Raw genomic sequence first — 27,711 nt, 5'->3', positions numbered from 1 at the left:
CCTGAGATAGCCGGTTATGCCTGCGTCAGCTGTGCGCGCCGCGGGAAACCTGACAAGCCGCATGGCTGCGGGTTGTTCAGAGGCTCCGCCGCCGAAGGCGGCCTCTGAGGGCCCGGTGGTGGGGCAGGCCGGCGTCTTGCCTTGCCTAGAGCTGCCGACTTACGCTGCCGCTTGTGCGCTGGTGAATAGCAGCTACTCTTGCCTGGTGGCAGGTCCGCACCGAAGACACATCGCCCTGTCGCCGCGCTACCTTAACCGGAAACGCACCGGTATCCGGGAACAGCTAGATGCGGAGCTCCTACGCTATTCCGAGAGGTACCAGTCTCTTAGTCTTTTCCCCCGCCGAGCGGACAACGCCATAACGTAGCCTGCCTTCTTTTAGGCACAGGAGAGGGCGGCGGGAGAACGTGCTGATGGCGTAACAGAAAAGGGGTGAATGGGAAAGAACGCGCCGGCCACCTGGAGCTTAGGCTCGAGGCGTTCTGGACTCTTCGTCCGGCCCCAGAGGCCCGTATCTCCCTATTCGGGAACTGTACAGGTGCATTTTATAGGCAAGAAAGGAAACGTAAAGGTGATGTGAATTGTGTCGGTGGAGCGGGTGAAGAAGCTTGTTCTAGAACTGGCGTGTAGGGGTAAGAAGGGGTCTAGAGACCCGGTAGGCCCAGTCCTGTGTGTGAACATTGGAAGTTTCGAATGCAGTACTTAAGTAGATTCTCTGTCATTCTATAGAAAATTGCACATAAAGCATTAGTACAGTCGTTTATTTGTAAACCATGAAAGACAGTTTCTGTTGTTTATTTTGGCTCTGGTACTTTCGCTGGGTTCTTTTGTCTTGGACCTGATCATAGATGAGGAAAATACAATTTTGTTTTGTTTTTAAGAACAGTTTAATTAGTCTAACTGGCCGGTTGTCGGGTTTGAGGGTGAAAAACTTTGTGGTCCATTTAAATTAATATATTCAGAAAAAGCTTGGAATTACAAAAGTGGAGGGTCAGAGGGAGGGAGCATGTGTACTTTAATACTGCAGTAGACTACTTTGCCTCAAAAGCAAGGGTGCTAAAACTAGGATGAGTGGAATCCTTAGGGATTCCTTATTGCTCTTCAGGAATTTCATGACCTCCCCTCCCCTCTGGGAAATTTGCAGTCCGTTTTCTTGGGCAAACTATCCAAAATGTTCACTTACTCAAGGGATCCTGAACAGGTTAAGAATCAAGCAAGTCTAGAATGTACAGCTTATTCCGAGCGCCAGCACACTTGTGTGCCTATTCATTCTGTAACTAGGGACTTCGGATTAAAAAAACAACAACAAAGAAAAAACAAGATCCCTGTTCCAGGAACCTGTAAGCTCTAATAAAGATAGAAATGTAAGCCAGATAAATCCAGTGAAGTGTTAAAATTTGACAGAAATCTAAATCTAAATCCTTAAGAGGAAGAGTAGTGAATGTGTTATTAGGACCTTTGAGAACAACTTAATAGGAAAAGGGTTCTTTGAGATGGTCGTATTCAAGGCAAAAAAGTGGCATACACAAATAGCATATATAAAATAGACTGCTTTGGTCAGAGAATTGTAAGTACTATGTAACTGGAGTAAGGTTCATGTTAGGGGAAAGACATTGCCTGCAGTTGGAGAGGAGGGCAAAGACAGCCGGGGGGGTGGGCGGGGGACAACTCAGGATGGACATTTTTCTCTTTCCTTCCTGTCTGCTAGGTTTGTTTTTGTTTTCCTTTTTCTGTTTGCTTAAGCAGGCTAAGCACTTCATCCTCTCGGTGCCCTCCAACTCTGAAATTCGGTGCGCTCTGGAGAGAGTAGTACATATCAGATCTCTGGGACAGTCGGATATACAGTTTAAGAAGCCACGCTTGGTAGCATTAGCTGGTGGCTTAAGGAGAGTGAGACTGGAGACATGGAGACCAATTAAGGGATTGTTACAATTGTGCAAGAGAAAATAGAGAGTATGGATTTGAGAGATTTAAGGATATAAAAATGGTCATAAAGTCTGGGAAGAGGTAGTGTGTGATGTATTTTACCACTTTCTGGAGCCAATCAGTGCCTCCACTTGACAGGGTAGGGGGAGCCTCTCCAGTCAGACCATTACACCAGAGATAGAAGGAACTGACTGAATGATAATTTCTGTAACTGAGTGGGACAGTGTGTCCATGTGGAGCAGGTTGCACTATGAACAGATGAGGATTGCCCACTCTACACCCTCCCGTCCTCCTACCCCCATTACCACACTGGAGCACCCCAATACCCCAGTGTGGTAAAGACTCTGACTTATTCAGTGCAAATAAAGCAGCACACATCGAACTATGCATTTCTAATTAGGGACCACTCATTGAGCATATCAAGATTTGTAGTGTCATTCAACCATTTATCATGTATAGGTAGGTTTACAGACTTTGGGGCCATCCTGTACAATCAGGAGGACTTGCTTCACTTTAGGAAATGAGAAAAAGGGAGTGTTGGGAGGTGGAAGAGGGACAATAAAGTATCCCCCAAACTGAGAAGGCACTTTGAGATTGGAAAATGAAGCAGGTGACTCCATACAGTTCACACAGAGTTTTATTCTGGGTAATTTACTGACAGGGGATTGGGCAGGTGATGATCCAGGCAGCCTCACAGCTATTCTCCACAGTGTCTGGACCTTGGTTCACATTTATAGAGAGTGAAGGGATGTGCAGAGGGCATTGTGGTGAGGTCAGAGGTCTAACACTTAACAGACTTGGTGGCGCCACATGTGCTCAGGAAGAGGGGGGAGGAAAGTATGTTACCCCTACTAGTTATCTAAACTTCAGGGAAGATCAGAATGAGCCTTCCCATATTCTGGTCAGGACACATTAACCTCCAGGGGACCTGGAACCTGTAGCCCTGAGGGAGGTCATCACTTGGACATGAACAAGATGGAGGGCCAAACATGGGGTTGGTATTGTCAGCATTCATGCACTTTACCCCCAACATCTTTATGGCCCGTTCAGTGTGTAGGGCATGTACATCAAAGCAATTGTGAATTTCAGCATAAGTGGTGGCCACCAACAGGGAGACGCTTCCTGAGGCAAGAAGGAGAGACAGCAGCAGTGTGAGGCTGGGGCAATAAGACAAATGTTTGAGAGTCAATAGACATGGCAGATATTCATTTGGCAACAAAACAATAGTGGTTTGGTCCCCATACCACCGTGGCTTTTCATCATTCTTCATTCTTGAGTGACAGGAATGACTCCAGCTACTTCCTGCTGAAAAGGTGGGATTGATGAGGATTTTGAGGAATGAAATTCCCTTCTGTCCAATTGCAGATAACCCTTAATATTAAGTTGAGCCCCCATCCTTCATAGAGGCATTTTTTTGGAACTCTAATGTATAGTCTTAGCATCTTATTCCACATTTCATAACGAGGTAGATCAGGTCAGTTCAGTTGAACAGTTGTCTCATTTTAGGAGGTGGTCCTGCAGGTGAGCTTTCAAAGTCAGGCATGTAAGTGTGTAAGTAGGTGGAGATCCAGATATTCGAGGAAACCAGAATAATTCAGGATCCAGCCCAATGTTAAAGGTAATCAATAAACATTTGAGGACAATTAATCAGAAGTAGAATCTAACCCCCATAAAGATACATTATTGAAACCTAATTTTTTCTCTCCAAAAATCACCCTCATTTCCATCAGCAGTAGCCAAATTAAGACTAATTTGTTTGTAAAACAAGTCCATTTTTAACAAATTTGGCCTAAATATTTACGTAAGTATAAGAATAGTGACTGGCTGCATATGTTCTTTCAGATCTGCTTTGCTGGAACTTTTCATAAGGAATTAGCCATTCAAGGCTAAGAGGCAAGCCAAGTACTTGCCAACAGACTCACTTTTCAGTACCTTTAAGGATCTGATTATTTCCTCATTTCTTGGGGTCCCCCAAATATCCTGATGTTCCTGAGCCTGTCAGTAGGTGACCTTCCTTGTTTACCTGGTAAGGCTCCTGGGAACTCTGTAAGCAAAGTACCAACTATGCCAGTTATTCCAGGGGGCTTCATTGGCTTCATAAAATCAACCTTAGTTCCTTAAAACTGTGTGGTCATCTGAGTCTATGCATGTCTTTCTCAAATAGGACATTCCAGTCAAAGCCTTGGTAATAGAATCAATTTTTCTAAAGGATTCTTAGTGAACTTATGCAAATAACTATTTAGTGAACTTATTCTTAGTGAACTTATGCAAATAACTATAATTCTTAAGGATTCTTAGTGAACTTATGCAAATAACTATAATTTCCATGAAGGTAAGAATACTCACAGAGTTTCTGAATTCTGGAGAAATCAGGTAGGGAGAAAAAGATAAATATTTCCTTAAATCCTGAAGAGCAAACATTAGAGAACCAGTGATGTTTCAAACAAGGGTCATAAAAACTATAATCATCTTCCTCGATTCATTCAGTCTCATGTTACTAATTTTTTTTCAGTTTGAATACAGTTTTCCCATTATTCCCAGTAAATCTTAGTTGGCTTAGTTTTATGATCTTTAGGGTATCAGAAACCTGTGTTTGTCAAAGTTGTCTTTGTGGTTCTCCTTGAAGATGAAACACATTTGTAAGAGCATCAGAATAGTAACTGCAAATAACAAAAGACTCAAAATGGCCTTGGTTAAAGATCTTATAAATTTCATTATAGTGTAGTTGACAAGGAAATATTTCTGTGATAGACAGTACTTCAGTAATCAGAATTACAAGTAATGATGTTATACCAGGATATATTAAAACTTTAGGAATTTCATAGCATTCACCCATGCAATATAACCTAAAAAGATTAATCATCACTTATCCGACAATGCTTCCCATGTAATTTACATACCAAATAAATAAGCCTTATTAGTTAAAAGGACTTCTTTTAGAATTTGAATTTTGGGAAATTTGTTAAAAATATCAGAAGGTTTTAAAGCACATGCTTAGGGGCGCCTGCGTGGCTCAGTTAAGCGTCTGCCTTCAGTGCAGGTTATGATCCTAGGGTGCTGGGATCAAGCCCCACTTCAGGCTCCCTGCTCAGTGGGGAGTCTGTTTCTCCCTCTCTCCCTCTGCTCCTCTTCCTGCTTGTGCTCTCCTGCGTGCACTCTCTCTCAAATAAATAAGTAATATCTGAAAAAAAACACACGCCTAAAAAGGGCCACAGATAATTACAAAATTTAAAACCTAACGTAGATGGCAATAAGAGATTCTAAAGGCAAATACAGAAGGTTACACAGTTGTTAGCAAAACTTATCTTTTTTAATATTGAGAAGATTTAGATTTATTAAGTAAAGACCTGATAGCAAACTTTGTTTTTTCTGGATAGATAAAGGAAAAACCTTTTACGTTTTTCTATCAAGAGTAGACCAATATTCTAGGGAAACCCTGTCATTTCAACAGAGTGAAAGACCAAACTCCAGTCTTAAACCAGTGTACTTTTAAAACTATTAATTCCAATCTTCATCCTAACGACACATTCTTTTGCAAATATTTCTTTTTAACAGACTTCTTACAATTTTTTAAAAATTTTTATTTTTTACATTAAGATTTTCTCCTGTTTTCCCTCTTTAAATGAGTCTCATTTTAGGACATTACTTTTTTCCCTCTCAACAAAAATGTATTCCCATTCCTCATACTTTCTTACCAAAAACACATATCTTATTTTCCTTACATGCACAGTTGATTCCCTCATTATTTCCAGTAGTTTTTTTTTTTTCAGTAGTCTTCTTAAAGAATTTATTTATTTTATTTTAAGAGATAGCAGGTGCGTGCGGGAAGAGAGGGAGAGGGAAAGAGATAAGCCCAAGCTGACTCCATGCTGAGTGCAGAGCCCAATGTGGGGCTTGATCCCATGACCCTGAGATCGTGACCTGAGCTGAAACCAAGAGCTGGACGCTTAACTGACTGAGCCACCCAGGTGCCCCTCCAGTAGTCTTAATGACATTTGTTAGAATTCTTTTTATTTGTTTTTAAAAATTTTATTTACTTATTTGATAGAGAGCACAGGCAGGGGGGAGCGGCACAGGCAGAGGGAGAAGCAGGCTCCCTGCTAAACAAGGAGCCTGATGCAGGACTCGATCCCAGGACCCTGGGATCATGACTTGAGCTGAAGGCAGATATTTAACCAATGGCAGACACTTAACCCCCTGAGCCACCCAGGTGCCTGACATTTGTTAGAATTCTTAATGCTTAGACTCTACTTTCTCATGAAAACTAAGTAGTAAGCAGTATTAGTTTCAGGTGTACAATATAATGATTTGACAATTCTATACCTTAGTGCTCATGATGGTAAGTGCACTCTTAATCCCCTTCATCTATGTCACCCATCCCCTCACCCACCTCCCCTCTGGTAACCATCAGTTTGTTCACTTTCGTTAAGAGTCTGTTTCTTGGCTTGTCTCTTTTTTCTTTGTTCATTTGTGTTGTTTCCTAAATTCCACATCTGACTAAAATCATGTGGTATTTGTCCTTTTCTGAGTGACTCTTTTCACTTAGCATTATACCCTCTCCATCTCTCCATGTTGTTGCAAATAGCAAGATTTCATTCTTTTTTTATGGCTGAGTAATATACCATTATATATAGACATCGCTTCTTTATCAGTTTATCTGTTGATGAACACTCAGGCTACTTGCATAATTTGGCTATTGTAAATAATGCTGTAATAAACAAAGGATGCATATATCTTTTTGAATTAGTGTTGTTATATTCTTTGGATAAACACCTGATAGTGGAATTACTACATCATATGGTAATTCTATTTTTAATTCTTGGGGGAACCCTCCATACTGGTTTTCACAGTGGCTGCACCTGTTTGATTTCCAACAAAAGTGCACAAGGGTTCCTTTTTCTCCACGTTTGCCAACACTTGTTTCTCGTATTTTTGATTTTGACCATTGTGACAGGTATGAGGTGAATACTCCATTTTGGTTTTGATTTGCAGTTTGATGATGAGTGATGATGAGCATTTTTTCATGTGTATATTGGCCATCGGTATGTCTTCTTTGGAAAAGTGTTCATGCTTTTCCCCCCACTTTTTAATTGGATTATTTGGGGGTTTTTTTGGTGTTGACTTACATAAGTTCTTTATATATTTTGGATATGAATTCTTTATCAGATATGTCATTTGCAAATACCTTCTCCCATTCGTTAGGTCGTCTTTTACTTTTGGCAATTGTTTCCTTTGCTATGCAGAAGCTTTTGATTTTGATTTAGTCCTAGTAGTTTATTTTGCTTTTGTTTCACTTCCCTCTGGAGACATATCTAGAAAAATGTTGCTAGAGTTGATGCCAGAGAAATGACTGCCTTTGCTTTCTTCTAGGATTTTTATGGTTTCAAGTCTCACATTTAGGTCTTCAATCCATTTTGAGTTTATTTTTGTATATGGTAAGAAAGTGGTCCAGTTTCCTTGTTTTCACATGTAGTTGTCCAGTTTTCCCAACACCATTTGTAGAAGAGACTGTCTTTTTCCCATTGGATAGTCTTGCCTCCTTTGTTGAGGATTAATTGAGCATATAATCGTGGGTTTGTTTCATGGGCTGTTATGTTCCATTGATCTTAATTTGTCTATTTTTGTGGCACTACCATACTGTTTTTATTATAACTTTGTAGTATAACTTGAAATCTGGGATTGTGATACTTGCAGTTTTGTTGTTCTTCAGGATTGTTTTGGCTATTCAGGGTCTTTTATGCCTCCTTAGAAATTTTAGGATTATTTGTCCTAGTTCTGTGAAAAATTGTTGGGATTTTGATTGGGATTGCATTAAGTTTATAGATTGCTTTGGAGAATAATATTGGTTCTTCCAATTCATGAGCTTGGACTGTCTTTCCATTTATTTGCGTTGTCTTCAGTTTCTTTAAAATTTTAGAGAGACACAGTGGGGGCGAGAAGGAGAGGGGGAGAGAAACTTAAGCAGACTGTGCTGAGTGTGGAGTCCAATGCAGGGCTCGATCTCATGATCCAGACATCACAACCTGAACCAAAACCAAGACTAGGATGCTTAACCAACTGTGCCACCCAGGCGCCCTGTCTTCAGTTTTTCATTAGTGTTTTATAGTCTAAAGAGTACAAGCATTTCACCTCCTTGGTTAAGTTTATTTTAATTTTTTTATTGTTGTTAATCACCATACATTACATCATTGGTTTTTGATGTAGTGTTCCATGATTCATTGTTTACGTATAACACCCAGTGCTCCATGCCGAACGTGCCCTCTTTAATACCCATCACCAGGCTAACCCATCCCCCCACCGCCCTCCCCTCTAGAACCCTCAGTTTCTTTTTCAGAGTCCATCGTCTCTCATGGTTTGTCTCCCCCTCCGATTTCCTCCCCTTCATTCTTCCCCTCCTGCTATCTTCTTCTTCTTTTTTTTTTTTTTTTAACATATGTTGTATTAATTCAGAGGTACAGATCTGTGATTCAACAGTCTTGCACAATTCACAGCGCTCACCATAGCACATACCCTCCCCAGTGTCTATCATCCAGCCACCCCATCCCTCCCACCCACCCCCACTCCAGCAACCCTCAGTTTGTTTCCTGAGATTAAGAATTCCTCATATCAGTGAGGTCATATGATACATGTCTTTCTCTGATTGACTTATTTCGCTCAGCATAACACCCTCTAGTTCCATCCACATCGTTGCAAATGGCAAGATCTCATTTCTTTTCATGGCTGCATAATATTCCTGTGTGTGTGTGTGTGTGTGTGTGTACACACTTACACGTTTGTGTGTGTGTGTGTGTGTGTGTGTATATATATATATATACGCACCACATCTTCTTTATCCATTCATCTGTCGATGGACATCTTGGCTCTTTCCACAGTTTTCTACTGTGGACATTGCTGCTATAAACATCGGGGTGCATGTACCCCTTCGGATCCCTACATTTGTATCTTTGGGGTAAATACCCAGTAGTGCAATTGCTGAATCATACGGTAGCTCTATTTTCAACTTTTTGAGGAATCTCCATACTGTTTTCCAGAGTGGCTGCACCAGCGTGCATTCCCACCAACAGTGGAGCAAGGTTCCCCTTTCTCCGCATCGCCGCCAACATCTGTCGTTTCCTGACTTGTTAATTTTAGCCATTCTGACTGGTGTGAGGTGATATCTCAGTGAGGTTTTGATTTGGATTTCCCTGATGACAAGCGATGTTGAGCATTTTTTCATGTGTCTGTTGGCCATTTGGATGTCTTCTTTGGAAAAATGTCTTCTGCCCATTTCTTGGTTGGATCATTTGTTCTTTGGGTGTTAAGTTTAAGAAGTTCTTTATAGATTTTGGAGACTAGCTCTTTATCTGATACGTCATTTGCAAATATCTTCTCTCATTCTGTCGGTTGTCTTTTGGTTTTGTGGACTGTTTCTTTTGCTGTGCAAAAGCTTTTTATCTTGATGAAGTCCCAATAGTTCATTTTTGCCCTTGCTTCCCTTGCCTTTGGCGATGTTTCTAGGAAGAAGTTGCTGCGGCTGAGGTCGAAGAGGTTGCTGCCTGTGTTCTCCTTTAGGATTTTGATGGACTCCTGTCTCACGTTTAGGTCTTTCAACCATTTGGAGTCTATTTTTGTGTGTGGTATAAGGAAATGGTCCAGTTTCATTCTTCTGCATGTGGCTGTCCAATTTTCCCAACATTTGTTGAAGAGACTGTTTTTTTTCCATTGGACATTCCTTCCTGCTTTGTCAAAGATTAGTTGACCTTAGAGTTGAGGGACCATTTCTGGGTTCTCTATTCTGTTCCATTGAGGTATGTATCTGTTTTTGTGCCAGTATCATACTGTCTTGATGATGACAGCTTTGCAGTAGAGCTTGAAGTCCGGAATTGTGATGCCGCCAGCTTTGCTTTTCTTTTTCAACATTCCTCTGGCTATTCGAGGTCTTTTCTGGTTCCATTTGAATTTTAGGATTATTCCATTTCTTTGAAAACGTTGATGGTATTTTGATGGGGATTGCATTGAATGTGTAGATTGCTCTAGGTAGCATAGACATTTTAACAATATTTGTTCTTCCAGTCCATGAGCTTGGAATGTTTTTCCATTTGTTTGTGTCTTCCTCAATTTCTTTCATGAGTATTTTATAGTTTTCTGAGTACAGATCCTTTGCCTCTTTGGTTAGATTTTTTCCTAGGTATCTTATGGTTTTGGGTGCAATTGTAAATGGGATCGACTCCTTGATTTGTCTCTCTTCTGTCTTGTTGGTGTATAGGAATGCCACTGATTTCTGTGCATTGATTTTATATCCTGCCACTTTACCGAATTCCTGTATGAGTTCTAGCAGTTTTGGGGTGGAGCTTTTTGGGTTTTCCACATAAAGTATCATATCTGCAAAGAGTGAAAGTTTGACTTCTTTGCTGATATGGATGCCTTTGATTTCTTTTTGTTGTCTGATTGCTGTGGCTAGGACTTCTAATACTATGTTGAATAGCAGTGGTGATAGTGGACATACCGGCCGCATTCCTGACTTTGGGGGGGACAGCTCTCAGTTTTTCCCCATTGAGAATGATACTCGCTGTGGGTTTTTCATAGATGGCTTTTATGACATTGAGGTATGGATCCTCTATCCCTATACTCTGAAGAATTTTGATCAAGAAAGGATGCTGTACTTTGTCAGATGCTTTTTCTGCATCTATTGAGAGGATCATATGATTCTTGTTCTTTCTTTTTATTAATGTATTGTATCATGTTGATTGATTTGCAGATGTTGAACCAACCTTGCAGCCCAGGGATAAATCCCACTTGGTTGTGGTGAATAATCCTTTTTAATGTACTGTTGGATCCTGTTGGCTAGTATTTTGGTGAGAAATTTTGCATCCATGTTCATCAAGGATATTGGTCTGTAATTCTCCTTTTTAGATGGTGTCTTTGGTTTGGGGATCAAGGTAATGGTGGCCTTATAAAACGAGTTTGGAAGTTTTCCTTCCATTTCTATTTTTTGGAACAGTTTCAGAAGAATAGGTATTAATTCTTCTTTAAATGTTTTGTAGAATTCCCCTGGGAAGCCATCTGGCCCTGGGCTTTTTGTTGGGAGATTTTTGATGACTGCTTCAATTTCCTCAGTGGTTATAGGTCTGTCCAGGTTTTCTATTTCTTCCTGGTTCACTTTTAGTAGTTGATACATCTCTAGGAATGCATCCATTTCTTCCGGATTATCTAATTTGCTGGCATATAGTTGCTCATAATATGTTCTTATAATTGTATTTCTTTGGTGTTGGTTGTGATCTCTCTTTCATTCATGATTTTGTTGATTTGGGTCATTTCTCTTTCTTTTTGATAAAGTCTGGCCAGGGGGTAATCAATCTTGTTAATTCTTTCGAAGAACCAGCTCCTAGTTTCGTTGATCTGTTCTACTGTTCTTTTGGTTTCTATTTCATAGATTTCTGCTCTTATCTTTATTATTTTTCTTCTCCTGCTGGGTTTAGGCTTTATTTGCTGTTCTTTCTCCAGCTTCTTTAGGTGTAGGGTTAGGTTGTGTATTTGAGACCTTTCTTGTTTCTTGAGAAAGGCTTGTATTGCTGTATACTTTCCTCTTAGGACTGCCTTTGCTGTATCCCAAAGATTTTGAACAGTTGTGTTTTTGTTTTTATTGGTTTCCATGAATTTTTTTAATTCTTCTTTAATTTCCTGGTTGACCCATTCATTCTTTAGTAGGATGCTCTTTAGCCTCCATGTATTTAAGTTCTTTCCAACTTTCATTTTGTGATTGAGTTGTAGTTTCAAAGCATTGTGGTCTGAAAATATGCAGGGTATGATCCCAATCTTTTGGTACCAGTTGAGACCTGATTTGTGACCTAGGATGTGATCTATTCTGGAGAATGTTCCATGGGCCCTAGAGAAGAATGTGTATTCTGTTGCTTTGGGATGGAATATTCTGAATGTATCTGTGAAGTCCATTTGGTCCAGTGTGTCATTTAAAGTCTTTATTTCGTTGTTGATCTTTTGCTTAAATGATCTGTCCATTTCAGTGAGGGGGTGTTAAAGTCCCCCACTGTTATTGTATTGTTGTCAATGTGTTTCTTTGCTTTTGTTATTAATTGGCTTATATAATTGGCTGCTCCCATATTACGGGCATAGATATTTACAACTGTTAGATCTTCTTGTTGGATAGATTCTTTAAGCAGGATATAGTGTCCTTCCTCATCTCTTATTACAGTCTTTGGTTTAAAATCTAATTTGTCTGATATAAGGATTGCCACCCCAGCTTTCTTTTGGTGTCCATTAGCATGGTAAATGGTTTTCCACCCCCTCACTTTCAATCTGGGGGTGTCTATCGATGGGTCTTGTTTTTTAATCCAATCTGATAGCCTGTGTCTTTTGATTGGGGCATTTAGCCCTTTTACATTCAGGGTAACTATTGAAAGATATGAATTTAGTGCCATTGTATTGCCTGTAAGGTGACTGTTACTCTGTATTGTCTGTGTACCTTTCTGGTCTATGTTGCTTTTAGATTCTCTCTTTGTTTAGAGGACCCCTTTCAATATTTCTTGTAGGGCTGGTTTCGTGTTTGCAAATTCCTTTAGTTTTTGTTTTTCCTGGAAGCCTTTTATCTCTCCTTCTATTTTCAATGATAGCCTAGCTGGATATAGTATTCTTGGCTGCATGTTTTTCTCATTTAGTGGTCTAAATATGTCATGCCAGTCCTTTCTGGTATGCCAGGTCTCTGTGGATAGGTCTATTGCCAATCTAATGTTTCTACCATTGTTGGTTACATATCTCTTCTCCCGAGCTCCTTTCAGGATTTTCTCTTTGTCTCTGAGACTCGTAAGTTTTACTATTAGATGTTGGGGTGTTGACCTATTTTTATTGATTTTGAGAGGGGTTCTCTGTGCCTCCCGGATTTTGATGCCTGTTTCCTTCCCCACATTAGGGAAGTGCTCTGCTATTATTTGCTCCAATATACCTTCTGCCCCTCTCTCTTTCTTCTTCTTCTGGGATCCCAATTATTCTAATGTTGTTTTGTCTTATGGTATCACTTTTCTCTCGAATTCTGCCCTCGTGATCCAGTAGTTGTTTATCTCTCTTTTTCTCAGCTTCTTTATTTTCCATCATTTTGTCTTCTATATCGCTGATTCTCTCTTCTGCCTCATTTATCCTAGCAGTTAGTGCCCCCATTTTTTATTGCACCTCATTAATAGCCTTTTTGATTTCGACTTGGTTAGATTTTAGTTCTTTTATTTCTCCAGAAAGGGTTTCTCTAGTAACTTCCATGCTTTTTTCAATCCCAGCTAGTATCTTTAAAATCATCATTCTTAACTCTAATTCCGATACCGTACTAATGTCTGTATTGAGTAGGTCCCTGGCAGTTGGTACTGCCCCTTGTTCTTTTTGTTGAGGTGATTTTTTTCCATTTGTCATTTTGTCCAGAGGAGAAAAGATGAATGAAAGAACAAAATGGTAATAGGTTAACAACGTCCCCAGAAAATATATTCTAAACAAATCAGAAAAGACCTTAAACCAGAGGAAAAGAAAGGGACAGAAAGAAAAAAGAAAAAGAAAAGATCAAACAAAAACAGAACAAAACAAAAAAAACAATATGATCAAATATGATCAGGCTGGTGCATAGATCAGTGCCACACACTGTATTTTGGGTGTATTTTGGTCTGTTAGAAGAAAGGGCCTCCCAAAATTTTAAAGAAAGAGAAACTTCTATATGTACAAAAATAAGGGTTAATACGATGAAGGGATGTAATATGATTGTAAAGATGAAAATTATAAAAAATTTTATAAAAGGAATTGATAAGATAGAAGTTGTTTGAAAAAAAATAGGATTAAAAAAAGGAGAAAATGTGATCAGGCAGGAGACTAGAACGAAGCCATACAGTAGAGATTTAGAGTATATTTTGATCTGTTAGAAGAAACTATCTCAAAATTTTAAAGAGAGAACAACTTATATATATGTGCCAAAAATAAGGGTAACTAATATGAAGGGATACAGTATGATTCTAAAAATGAAAAATAAAAATGTTTTTTTAAAAAAAATATTGATAGGTTGTTGGTTGAAAAGGGGAAAAAGAAAATTAAAAAAAAAAAAGTTAAAAAAAAGATGACTTTGAAAGACTAAAGAATCGTGGTAAAAATGCCATGGATTTTATGTGCAGTATTCCCCTAGCTCTGGAGTTGAGCGGTTCTCATTGATCCATAACTTGGTCTTGGCTGGCTGTTCGTGCTGATCTTCTGGGGGAGGGGCCTGTTGCCGTGGTTCCTAAATGTCTTTGCCGGAGGCGGAATTGCCCCGCCCTTTCCAGGTCCCGGCTAGGTAATCTGCTCGGGTTTGCTCTCCGGAGCTTTTGTTCCCTGCAAGCTTTCTGTACAGCTTTGGAGGACAAGAGTGAAAATGGCGGCTTCCCAGTCTCCTCCCCGGAGGAGCCGAGAACTCGGGGCCCCACTTCTCATGAGCCCCCAGAGAAAAGCAGTCAATCACTCCAGTCTCTCCGGTCCCCGGCCGCACTCCGTGCTCACCTGGCCTGTGACCCAAGTGTTTCTAGCAGATCCCTGCAGCGCGCTCCTGCGCCGCTCCTACCAGGGGAGGAAGGGGAGTCTCCCTGGATCTGCCGCTTGTTGGGTCCCTGCTGGAAGAGCAGTGGCCCAACTGTGCCACATATCACGGCTTATGGCAACCCCGAGCTGAGAGCCCGAGTCTTGGCTCTGTCTCTGCAGCTGGCTTCCCCGCTCTGATACCTGGGAGCTCTGCCGCACTCAGGCACCCTGGTCTTTCTGTGACACTGGGGGTCCTGAGACCACACTGTCTCGCGAGGGTTCCACCCCCCATTTAGCCACTGGAGCGACGTCCCTCAGCGGAGCAGACTTCTAAAAGTTCCAGTTTTGTGCTCCGCTGCTCCATCACTTACCAGAAGAGGTGGTCGGAGTCCCGCTCCCCCACCATCTATCCTCCCGAATATCACCTCGGATTCACTTCTCCGCACGTCCTACCTTCCAGTAAGTGGTCGCTTCTCTGTTCAGAGAGTTGTTGCTACTCTCTTCTTTGATCTCCTGTTGAGTTCTTAGGTGTTCAGAATGGTTTGATCCCTATCCAGCTGAATTCCTGGGACTAGACGAAATCCAGGTCTCCTACTCCTCTGCCATCTTGCCCAGCTTCCTGGTTAAGTTTATTCTTAAGCATTTTATTATTTTTGGTGCAATTGTAAGTGGGATTGTTTTCTTAATTTGTTTCTGCTACATTATTAGCGTATAAAAATGCAACAGATTTCTGTATGTTCATTTTGTATTCTGTGACTTTACTGAATTCTTTTATCAGTTTTAGTAGTTTTTTGGTGGAGTCTTTCAGGCTTCTTTTTTTTTTTAAAGATTTTATTTGAGAGCGTGTGCGAGCAAGAGTATGAGTCGAGGTGGGGGGGACAGAGGCAGGAGGGGAAGAAGCAGACTCCCTGCTGAACAGGGAGCCTGTCCTGGGGCTTGTTCCCAGGTCTCTGGGATCATGACCTGAACCAAAGGCAGACGCTTAACCAACTGAGCTACCCGGTCTCCCTGAGTCTTTCAGGTTTTCTATGTATAATATCATGTCACATACAGTGAGTGAAATTTTTGTTTCTTCCTTACCAATTTGGTTGCCTTTTTTTCCTTTTCATTGTGTAATTGCTCTGGTTGGCACTTCCAGTACTCAGTTGAATAAAAGTGGTGAGAGTGGACGTTTTTGTCTTCTTTCTGTTCTTTGGGGACAAGCTTTCAGTTTTTCACTATTGAGTATGATATTAACTGTGGGTTTTTCATATATGGCCTTTATTATGTTGAGGTATGTTCCCTCTAACCTAGTTTGTTGAGGCTTTTTGTCCTAAATGGCTGTAGCACTTTGTTAAATGCCTTTTCTATGTCATTTGAAATAACAGGGTTTTTTCGTTTTGTTTTAAGATTTTATTTATCCATTGAGAGAAACCAGGCACATGAGCAGGGGGGAGGGGCACAAGGAGAGGAAGAAGCTACTCTGCACTGTGCAGGGAGCCTGCCTCAGGGCTCGATCCCCGGACCCTGAGATCATGACCTGAGCCAAAGGCAGATATGCCTAACCAAGTGAGCCATCCAGGTGCCCTGAAATGATAGTTTTTATTCTTTCCCTTTTTGATGCAGTATATCACATTGATTAATTTGCAAATATTGAATCTCTCTTGCTTCACAGGAATAAATCACACTTGATCATGGTGAATAATTTCTTTAACATATTGATGGATTCAGTTAGCTAACATTTTGTTGAGGAATTTTGCATCTATGTTCATCAGAAATACTGGCCTGTGGTTCTTTTTTGTGGTGTCTTTTTTGGTATCAATATAATGCTGGCCTCCGAATGAATTTGGAAGCTTTCTTTTCTATTTTTTAGAATAGTTTGAGAATAGTAAGTATTAAGTATTGAAATGTGTGGTAGAATTTACCTGTGCAGTTATTTGGTCCTGGACTGTTGTTTGTTGGGAGTTTTTAGGTTATTCATTCAATTTCATTGCTGGTAATCAGTCTGTTCAAATTTTCTGTTTCTTCTTTATTCAGTTTTGGGTGGTTTTAAGTTTCTACGCAGTTATCCAGTTCTTCTAGATTGTCCAATTTGTTGGTATATAATTTTTATTATATGTTTTATTTTATATATTTTTAATTTTTTAATGTCTTAAAATGCTTTATATTTCTCTGATGTTGGTATTTCTCCTCTTTCAATTCTGATTTTGTTTGAATTTTCTCTCTCCTTTGAAGATTATGGCTAAATGTTTATCAATTTTGTTAATCTTTTCAGTGACCCTGGTCCTGGTTTCATTGATCTGTTCTATTTTTTAGTTTTTATTTTATTTCTGCTCTAATCTTTATTATTTTCTTCCTGCTATTGGTTTTGGGTTTTGTTTGCTCTCTTTCTAGCTCCTTTGGGTGTAAGGTTAGTTTGAGATTTTTCTTGTTTCTTGAGGTAGGCCTGTAGTGCTATAATGTTCCCTCTTAGAACAGCTTTTACCGCAACTCCAAAACATTTTTGACCATTGTGTTTTCACTTTTATTTGTCTTTGTGTAATTTTTTATTTCCTCTTTGATTCTTATGGCTGACACATTCACAGTTCAGTAGCATGTTACTTAATCTCCACGTAGTTGTGTTCTTTTAGATTTTTTTTTTCTGGTTGATTTCTACTTTGATAGCATTAAGGTTGGAAAAGATGCATAGTATGACTTCAATTTTTTTGAATTTGTTGAGACTTGTTTTGTGAGCTAACGTACCTATTTTGGAGAATATTTTGTGTGCATTTGAAAAGAATGTGTATTTCCTGTTTTAGGATGGTATGTTCTGTATTTATCTGTTAGATCCATCTGTTCCAGTGTGTCATTCAGAGTCACTGTTGATTTTCTGTTTGGATAATCTATCTATTGATGGGGGTGGGGTATTAAAGTCCTCTACTATTATTGTATTACTATTGATTATTTCTTATGTTTGTTACTATGTTTACTAGTGATGTGTTCCTCTAACTTTTGTTTGTCTGAGAAATCCTTTATCTCTCCTATTTTGAATAGAGTATCCTCATGGCTGTTCTTTTTTTCTTTTTCCTTGAATGTATCAAGCCGCTTTCTTCTGACCTGCAGTGTTTCTGCGGAAAACTCCACTGATAGCCTTATGGAGTTTCCTATATGTAACTGTTTTCTTTTCTCTTGATGCTTTTAAAATCCTCTTTTTATCATTATTTTTTGCCGTTTTAATTACCGTGTGTCTTGGTATGGACATTTTGGGTTGCTTTTGTCTGGGGCCCTCTGTGCCTCCTGGATCTAGATGTCTGTTTCCTTCCCAGACTCAGTAAGTTTTCAGCTATTATTTCTTCAAATAAATTTTCTGATCCCTTTTGTCTGTTTTCCTTCTGGGATCCTCATAATGCAAATGTTATTATACTTGATAGTGTCCTCAGTTCCTTTAATCCATTTTCATTTTTTATTTGTTTCTCTCTCCTGTTCATCTTGGTTGCTTTCCATTATGCTGTTCTCAAGGTCGATGATCCATTCTTCTGCATCCTCCAGCTATGATTTATTCCCTCTAGGATATTTTTAATTTCACTTATTGAGTTCTTCATATCTAATTGTTTCTTTTTTATGTTTACTGTTTCTTTGTTGAGGGTCTCACTGATGTCTTTCACTCTTCTCTCAAATCCAGTGATCATCCTTATGATCATTATTTTCTCTATCAAGTATATTATCCCATTTCGTTTAGCTCTCTTCTTGTGAATTTGTACTGTTCTTTCATTTGGGACATATTCCTTCTCATTTTGTCTCTTTCTGGATGTATGTGTTAGGAAAGTCATCTGCTCTTGAAAGTAATGCCCTTAAATACAAGAGGTCTTGTAATGCCCTGTAGTGCAATGTTTCCTATTCGCCAGAACCTGGCAGTTCTGGGGTGTCTGTTATGTGTGTTGTGTGTGCCCTGCTTTTGTGGCTGAGACATGTTTTCCTTCATTCCAGTTGTCTGCAATGGCTCTCTTTGCCTGTGTGGGCAGGGTTTGGTCCATGTGTTGTTAGTGGGCTAGTCTGGGGCCACCTTGGGCTTGAATTGAGCCAGAGCAGTCTTTTGCCAGAGCTGTGGTAGCACCAAACTCAAGGGTGCTTTCCCTGTGTGGTCACCTGAGAAGCTTTTGCTGGTGGGTTGGGTCTGCTGTTAGACCAATGTCTGTCCCCAATCCACTGCTGGGGCTGCAGCTTGACTGGTGTGTACTATTATTTTCCCTCTCCCGGGGGCAAGTGTCACTTTGGAGTGGTGCTGGCCCCTGTTGGGGCTTGCAGCACTGCTTTGAATGGGCTTCAGCCAAGATCTGCAGGAGAACAGGGGAGCTGGGTGTGCTGCATGCAGTGCCAGCAAGGTCTACTACATTGATCTGCTGTGGGAGAGGAGCTAAAACAGCCTGGGAAAACTGCAGAGGGCTGGAGGGGGTGGATCCACATAAATGTGTGGCTGGGGCATGCTTTTAGCAAGCTAGGTGTAGGTTGTTGTGCTGTGCTGGGTCCTGTATTTAGGCTGGGGGCAGGTGTTGGGGAGGGAAATGGTGCCCACCAGCTCTTTTGTTCTTAGAGAAATCTCCCAAAGTTCCCTGATTCTTCAGCCCATGCTCTGAGATTATTAAATAAGTCTCTTTTCTGTATACCCCAGGCATTTTTCAAACTACTGCTTCTGTGCTGTATCTCAGTGGGGCTGTTTGTTCTGTCTCTTTAAGGGCAGGGACTCTGTTTTCTGTCCCCCTCCTGCCTCTTAATGTATTGAGGCTGCTGCTTTTTAAAGCTCTAGGTGTTAAGTCCTGTTGGTTGTTTAAAAAACAACAACAACAAACCAAAAACAAAAAAAAATGGGAGAAGCCAGGCCCCTTAGGTTTTTCAAAACCAAATGTTTATGGGGATTTGTCTTGTCAGTGCAGCCCCCCAACCTGGGGAGCCTGGGGCAGGTCTTCTCCTCTCCCCTCTCTGCCCTCACAGAGTCTCTCCCTCCTAAGGTCAGTCCCCCTCTATGGTACAATCTTTCAGTAAGGATAAAACATTTTTATGAACAGATCCAACGTTATCCTTACTTTTTCCATAATAAGACTGAAGTAGATAAACATATGTTTTGTAATCAATATTTTCAGTATTTTATTTGGAAAAAAATTTAGATGTCCAATGAATGGTTTCTCAAGGGTTTCACGGATTTACGCAAATCCTTTTGGGTTTAGGTTCTGTGGTCACATTCCCTAGTTACCAATTTTGAACCCTACAGAATCCAATACCTCTCTCTTAAAGGAAATAGTTTGCATTACTACCTTTACTATCATGAAAATACATCTTTACTGTGAATTGAAACTTAAAGGTATATAATGTACCTTCACAATTGCAAAAAAAAAAAAAAACTTGTAAGTGCTCCAACATAATACCATAAAATGTTTCAGTGTGATAATGCTCAAGCATGACTACATGGAAAGACTAAAGTAGTTTGAGTTCTGCACTGATACCTAGAATCGTCAATGTGTCTGTTACAAGGGTGGATTGACGCAGGGGTTTTGAGTTGACGACTGAGCACACATACAGTGTCTCCACTGGTGAAATGCTTTTCTGAAGTAATGAGTAGTTCTCAGAGTTCCCTACTTAATAATCCACCCTTGAATTTGCTACTACATTCCTGGAAATTTTAATGTATATTGAAATGATACAAACGTGACTTTATGCTGATTGTGTGTGTGTGTGCGCGCACGCGCATATATATAAGTAAATATGTACACAGACATATTTAGATATTTATATATATTTAGAACTAAATTCTTTGTCCACCTATTTACGAACCCATTTGTTCCCTCATTCAGAGGTCATGTAGACTTCTGGGTTTTCTGTGCCTCTAAGATTGTCCTAGTGATGTAGTTCCTGCTTGGGAAAACATGCAGAAATTAACAGTTGAAAAAAATGCTTTCTGGAGGAAGTCTCTGAGTTAAGTCTCTGAGTTTATGGTCTTTTTTGATTTGATAGTTATTAAACTTCCTTTCCAGTGGTTCCCGGCTGTTTTATTTAAGCAACAGCTATTAGGGATAAATTCTTTCTCTTAGACTGTGTGAATAGTTTTAGAAATTTAATAGAGTTCAACAAAAATGTTCTTTGCTCTCAAGGACCTTAGATTCGTGTATGGAATGCAAAGATACAATAGATAGTCAATAAAATGAGATTAAATTCAGTGATGATGCTGTGCCACAGTGTCTTCTAGGAGTGCAGGAGGAGTGATTTCAACCTTGCCTTGGGGAGTCTGGGAAGTTTTCTTGAACACGTCGAAGTAGTGGGTGTGGTAGTGAAGCCACCAGGTGTGCTTCCTTAGTAGTTAAAATTTAAGTATTTGGAAATGACATTTTGAAATAGTAGCTGTCCCCTAAACTTGTCATACTACGTAAACTAAAGTAGCAAATTCAGTTCTTGATAAATAAAACTACATATTTTATTTATTAACATTTCTATTTATTACTAACAGTTGTAGTTTGAGGATTTTTCTCCCTTAAGTTATTGGCTTTAATATTTAGGGGCTTCACCTGTGACTCTAATACTTCTCTTACTAGGGACCATCTAGTATAGAAATTCAGTAATAGCGGATAATACCAAAATCGCCTTCAGTTATACTCAGAAATAGAGACATTTTTCTTGCAAGTCTTTTTTTTGTCTCATTCTAGCATGACTAGGATTCAAATGCATAGCTAATAGGTCAACCTATTGCTCATGCATAATTGGACATTTTGTTTCTCGATACCTATTTGGAATAATCATTTTTAACTTAGTCAATATATTGGAACCCTTTGGTGAAATTGAATTACTCAAGTAGTTAGGGATTAATCATATGCTCTTGTGTTTTGGCATGTGTGGTTATATTTAAGAGGTGTATAATTTTTGGACTCAGTATATTTAATCAGTATGATAATGGCCTAGTTTAAAAGAAGATAAAAATATTTTTTTCTTTTTTAATAGCCTTTTAGGTGTCCCCATTGCATATGATAACATCAAAGTAGTGGGTGAACTGGGAGATATTTATGATGATCAAGGACACATTCATCTTAACATTGAAGCAGATTTTGTTATTTTCTGTCCTGAACCGGGGCAAAAGCTTATGGTATGTATTTTTACATATATATATATGTATATATATATATATAAATTTTTTTTATAGTTGTATAGTAATATAATTTGGAAAATTTTAAGAGACTTGGGAAGCAAATGGATTACTATTATTGGTTCCTAAAAATTTAAAGAAAAAAAATTTACCCTCAGTTCAACATTGGTAAGTTTTTAAACCCCATTCTCCTAAAACTCACATGTATGTGGAAAGAATGTGTCTCAGAATTTATTCTTTGGATAGCACCAGAATGATCTTAAGCTGTTAAAAAAAAATTATTTGTTTATTATTTCTCAATTACACACCAATAGTTTCTTTTATAAAGGATTCAAATCGTGTAGTAATCAGAGGAGTTGAAAATTCGAAGGGTTGTGGGATCAGGCAGGTAATGAAAGTGAATGAAGGATGAGGTCAAGGCACCTGTAATGTGCCATGGGAATAAAGGCCTTGTGGGATAGGTCTTTTAGTTTTTCAAGAGAATCTGGAAATACAGATTGGTGTGAAGTTGATTGAACTATATCCCATTATGCTCTGCACTTGCCTTTCTCTTCTACCAGTAGTTCTGTGTATATGCCTTGCTGCACATACATATGAATATATATATACACGTTTATTTTTTCTCTAAAAACTATTAACCCTTTATTGCTAATAAAATACAGGTCCAATTTTATCCAAAAGGCATTTCTAATTTAAAAAAGTTTTTCAGAATCAATTAAACAAGTATCTTGGGCCTGCCCAACTGGAATCCTACAACCAGCCTCCATGCTAATAGTATGGCTATAGTATAGCTTTTCTTCTCTGATAAAGTTGACAGTAGATTTGTACTTAAATTCCCGCACTTACCAACTTTGTGTAAGTTACTGTAGATGTACACATAGAAATACCATACTATACAGAAAGTATGAAATGAAAAAAAACTCCGTCCTTTTACTCTTATTTCCTACAACAAGGTCCAGTCTTCAGATAAATTTAGACAGTTCGTTTCAGTTTTTTTTAATGAGGTATAGTTTACCTACAACAAAATACATAATCATAGTGTGCAGTTCAGTGAACTCTGATGAGAGCATATATACCATTGTGTTTTGGAACGAGCCTTCTGCCCTTTCCAGGTCAGTCCTCTCTGTTCCAGGTACAACCACTGTTCTCATTGCATATACTATAAAATTAGTTTTGCTTGTTCTATAATTTCATGTTAATGGACTTTTTCATTATACAGTGTTCGAAGATCTGACCTCTTTTGCTCAACATGTTTTTGCATTTCATCCATGCTGCTTGGTGTGGTAGTTTATTTCTCTTTGTTGCTCGTGGTATTCAGTTGTATGAATGTATTGTAATTTAATTGCCCATCTTTACTGATTGACATTTGGGTTGTTTCCTTTATGGAGCTATTATGAATAAAGCTGTGAATGTACATTTTCATTTCTCCTAGGAAAAACTAGAAGCAGTATTGCTAAGTCACAGGGTAGGTGTTTAACTTAATGAAAAACAGGCTAATTTCCCATTTAGCACTACTAGTTGCTCTGCATCCTTGTCAGCATTTGGTTTTGTCAGTCTTTTAATTTTACTTATGGGCAGATACTAGTTTCTCATTAATTTGCATTTCTCCTTTATGCTCTTTTTCATGTGTTTCAGTAAGGGGCCTTTTCAGGTGCTTTTCCCATTTTTAATTGGATTTTTGTATTATTGAGGTAGAGTAGTTCTGTTTATAGTCTTCCTACAAATCTTTTTCAGATAAACATATTGTGACTATTTTTCCCCAGTCTGTGACTTGTCTCTTAACTTGTAATGGTATCATTTCATAAACAGAAGTTTTTAATATTGATGAGGTCCAATCTGTCATATTTTTATGGTTACTGCTTTCTGGGTCCTGTATAAGAAACTTGCCTACTCCTAGATTGTAAAGATAGTTTCTGTAAGCCTTGTAGAATTTTTCAGTTTCAGCTTTTCCATTTAGATCTATGACTAATCTTAATTTTTGTGTGTAGTGTGAAATAGGCCCTTGAGACCCATTTTCTTATTCATATGGTTATATTCAGTTGTTCCAGAACTCTATATTCAAAAGAATTTCCTTTTCCTATTATCTTAAACTGATAGGCTTTATTGTTTTATAGCAGTTTTACATTTACAGAAAAATTGAGTTGAAAATAATTCCTTTCCCCACCCCAGCGCACAGTTACTATTATTGACATCTTGCATTGGTGTGATAACATTTGCTACAGTTAAGCTGATATTGATACATTATTTTTTTTTAAAGTGTAGAATTTTCTTTCTTGTACATTCTAAAACCCATGGAATGTACAACACAATGACATGTATCCCCCATTACTGTATTCTATAGAATAATTGGGCAGTGCTCTGAAAATTGTATTTTACTTACTTACCCTTCTCCCTCCATCCCTCCTCTTGAAACCTGGCAACTATTGATCTTTTTTACTGTCTCCATAGTTTACCTTCTCCAGAATTTCATAGTTGGAATCACATTGTACGCAGCCTTTTTAGCTTGCCACCTCTGACTTAGCAGTATGCATTTAAAGTTCTTCCATGTCTTGTCATGGCTTGGTAATTTTTTTTTTTTTTTTTTTTTTTACTGCTGAATAGTACTCCATTGTATAGATGCACTGTGGTTTGTCCAGACTCCTGGTAATGACACCCAAAGAATTTTCTATGTATACGGAGTTGCAAGCATTAAACAAGGCTCTATACATGTTAATCTCCAAATTTAAAATACATGATTTAAAAAAAAAATTTCAGATGTTCATTTATGTTATATATTTGATTCTTAAGGGAAGAAAAAAACGAAGGCTTTTTCTTTAATTTTAAGCTTAAAAATCATATAGCACGTACTTTAATTTTAAAGCTTCTAAAAATGTTACTGTGATTCAGTCAAAATAGCCATGCTCAAGTTCTACATATGAAGGGTAAGCTGTCTTCTGATACATTGCTTACATCATGCTAAAGTTAAAGAATGCTCTTTAAGCTTTGAAATTCAGACTGTTGATAGAAATATAATGTGGATCGTACTTATAGAAAGCATATGCTTCCTGCCTTGAGGTCTTTTCACATTTATGTCATATCAAAGGGTATTTTCTGCTTGGTTGCAATATGGTTATAATCTATTAATATGGTTATAATCTATTCCCCAGGGAATCCTGTGGTGGGAGCTAAGGAGTTTTTGTGTTTTTTTATCGAGTTAGGCAATTGATATGCAACTATTTCGTAAAGTTTGAGCTTTCTAAAAAGTCTACAGTGTTCTAAAATGATGGTTTAATACAACACGTAAATTTTAATTGAAAAACTTTTTCCCGTATCAAATTACACCATATTTTGATGTTTTCTCTTTGAAGATCAGTTTGAAGCTTATAAAGTTTTACTTACCTTTTAAACTCTTTGGATTTCTTGATGTTACTTTTTTTTTTCTTTTCCCTTTCCTTTCTTCCCAGGGTACAGTTAATAAAGTGTCTTCCAGCCACATTGGCTGTTTAGTACATGGGTGTTTCAATGCCTCCATCCCTAAACCTGAACAGATGCCTGTAGAGCAGTGGCAGAACCTGGAGATAAATGTGGGTGATGAACTAGAATTTGAAGTATTTCGTTTGGACTCAGATGCTGCTGGAGTATTCTGCATTCGGGGAAAATTAAATACCACTAGGTCAGTTCCTAATCACATTATTTTGAATTTTGATAATTATTTCTATTTAATTCTGATGATTTAGAGATTATAAGACCCTCTTTTAAAATAAAATTAGAATATTCATGCTTCAAACCATAAAGTTAGTGTAAATAGGAATCTTAAGTGCTGTGACAAAGTATTGAATATTCTAAAGCTCTACACATTTAGCTAACTGTTCCCTGTTTTACTCAGTGTTACTGTTTTCTAGTTTTTTAACAAAAGCTTGATCATATTGCATAACTATTAGCCTCTTGATTTTTGTCATTATGCCAGGTAGATAATTTCTGAATCTTTTTTGTATTAAAATTCTTTTAAGAACTGTCATCTTGCACTTGGTTCGATGGGAGCCAAGTTTAATGGAGTGAAGGAAAAAAGGCTTTGGGAATATTGCTGATGTTAATAATCAAGGCGAAATAAAAAAAAAATTAACAAGACTATGGGTTAAAGTTTTAGAACAGTTGTCCAATAGAACTTTCTGTGATGATAGAAATGTGTGTTTTATTTGTGTAGTAGTAAAGTTACCTCATTGAAATTACTTAGTCATACATAACTAATGTTACTGTATAGGACTCTGCAGTTCCAGAGAGAGGCCTACTTCACTGATCCGTGTTTTTATTTTAGTGTTAACTCTTAACTTTGAAGGTCATATTGTTTCAAGCATGGTTGAGGGAAAAAAAAATGAAACGAGGATTGAGAGAGACAGAAACTCCATTAATTTCACAGATAATGAAAGTATGTATTTTATCACTCGTCAGTTGTGTAGCTAATAAGCCTGGGTATGGTGATGTTTATTGTGACCTAGTTTTTCTAAACCAAACCAAAGTTTAGAAGCTACATTTTAATGGGCTAAGGGATAACAAGATAGAATATTGGAAATTTATGCCATACTTCTATATCTTGTACTGCTGTCTTTATTTAGAAAAAAACACTTGGTATATTCTTGATCTCATTTTATTCTTTTTTTCAACTGTTAGTTTACAAACCAAGTGCTCTGCAGTTTCTGAAGGAGTAACAGAAACTGGCACTGAAGAAATTATTGAAAAACCTCTCAAGAAGAAGAAAAAGAAAAAGCAGACAGACCCAGAATCATATGAAGTGGAAAGTGACAACAGAGAGCCAGCAGCCCGTGCAGATGCCACAGTGAGGGAAGAGACAGCCCTGCAGGGTGGTGATGTGGATGGCCTCTGGAGGGCTGAGTCAAAGCAGCAGCAGAGGCACTGGGAAGATCAGGGCCAGGACCCTGTTTTCCAAGGCAGTGACTCCAGTGGTTACCAGAGTGACCGTAAAAAGAAAAAAAAGAAAAGGAAACACAGTGAGGAAGCTGAATTTACCCCACTTGTGGAACACTCACCTAAAAAGAAAAGGGAAAAGTAATTTCCTTTAGTGCATTTTAAATATTCAGCTTTTTAAAGATTTAGATACAAGATGAATAAATGTGGGAATGGTATGAAATGCTTGTGTATTCCCGTAATCTACAAAACAGGAAACGTTTGATTAGGAGTTTTTGGTGCTTCAGTTATTACAGTGATGATTACTGTAGGGAATACCAGGATTATTAAACTGCCATTTTATTGTATACAGAATAAAAAGGTAAGAGCTACTCTTTCAAGTCTTGCATTTTCCCAGTTTTTACATCTAAATTAGATAAAATTATTCCTATACTCTGAAGACTGGCAAAGGGACTTTGTAATACAGTGTTATTCATATCATTCAAGAATGAGTTGGAGCTTGGGTATGTGTGTGTGTTTTAATAGGTTTGACCTTTAGTCATAATTTAGGTTTTTTGGGGGTTTTTTTTGGGTCATGGCTACTACAGTGATTCTGTGGTTCAACTTAACAGGAACTCCTTTGGCAACCATTCTAAGTCTCCAGAGCTCTAAAGAACCAAGCCACTATTGACTGTGGTAGGAAACATTGTTGACTATTCTTTCCTTCCAGATGGAGGTTGATGGACAAGGCTGTTTCCTTGTACGTATTTGTGCCTCAACCATTCTGCTTTTGCTGTGTTTGGAGGAGCAGAGTCTGACTGATTAAAACATGATAAATGCCATTTGTCATAATGGGGATTTTCTCAACTACTTTTTAATGATTAGGTTAAGGCACTAAAAATGGTTTAAGAGAAAATTTCATTGAGAAAATGTGGACTGTTTTAACTACTAGAAAACACTGAGTAATGAAATAACAAGCTGGTTCAGGCCACATTGATTTAACAGTACCTGATCACCTGACCATGGCTATGTGTAACATCTAAGGAAAGATGTAGTTCCTTCCATTATGGAGTGTCATAGGAGATACAGATGCACACATATAAGTAAGGAAATACAGAAAATTAATAATTCTGGTAAGTACTAACAACAAGACTATCTACTCACTGTTAGCTGTGTCAATATCTCTAAGTGGATGAATGGTTGAAATGAACTTCACATGGCAACTATTGTTTCCACTTTTCTAGTATCCGATGTAACACTGGTTTCACATGGTTTAATTTTACTCTTTAAATTCTGCTAGTAGTACC

General features: G+C 38.4%; 1 protein-coding gene and 1 long non-coding RNA gene across 2 annotated transcripts; both read left to right on the top strand.

The window, feature by feature from the left end:
* On the top strand, window positions 1–26,796 carry POLR1F (RNA polymerase I subunit F). Its single transcript, XM_025872993.2, has 4 exons — window positions 1–315; window positions 21,382–21,523; window positions 24,967–25,175; window positions 26,171–26,796. The coding sequence occupies exons 1-4, from the start codon at window positions 17–19 to the stop codon at window positions 26,568–26,570; spliced, it is 1,050 nt and encodes a 349-aa protein (XP_025728778.2). The 5' UTR covers window positions 1–16; the 3' UTR covers window positions 26,571–26,796.
* LOC141373868 (uncharacterized) lies at window positions 343–21,346 on the top strand. Its single transcript, XR_012380243.1, has 3 exons — window positions 343–632; window positions 3,433–3,544; window positions 20,244–21,346. It is a non-coding gene; the product is annotated as an uncharacterized lncRNA (long non-coding RNA).
* Window positions 26,797–27,711: the final 915 nt, after the last annotated feature.

Source organism: Callorhinus ursinus, unplaced genomic scaffold (assembly GCF_003265705.2).
Source record: "Callorhinus ursinus isolate GAN/ISIS: 27379988/994484 unplaced genomic scaffold, GSC_fseal_2.0 scaffold12, whole genome shotgun sequence".
In the NCBI taxonomy this organism is placed as follows: domain Eukaryota; kingdom Metazoa; phylum Chordata; class Mammalia; order Carnivora; family Otariidae; genus Callorhinus; species Callorhinus ursinus.
This window is presented reverse-complemented; position numbering and strand designations above follow the sequence as displayed.

Bases quoted from the DNA above. Each gene is read 5' to 3' on its own strand.
- POLR1F (XM_025872993.2), top strand. From the start codon at position 17: ATGCCTGCGTCAGCTGTGCGCGCCGCGGGAAACCTGACAAGCCGCATG. The intron at 316-21,381 runs GTACCAGTCTCT...CTTTTTTAATAG, and splicing joins CTCCTACGCTATTCCGAGAG to CCTTTTAGGTGTCCCCATTG. The intron at 25,176-26,170 runs GTCAGTTCCTAA...TTCAACTGTTAG, and splicing joins GGAAAATTAAATACCACTAG to TTTACAAACCAAGTGCTCTG.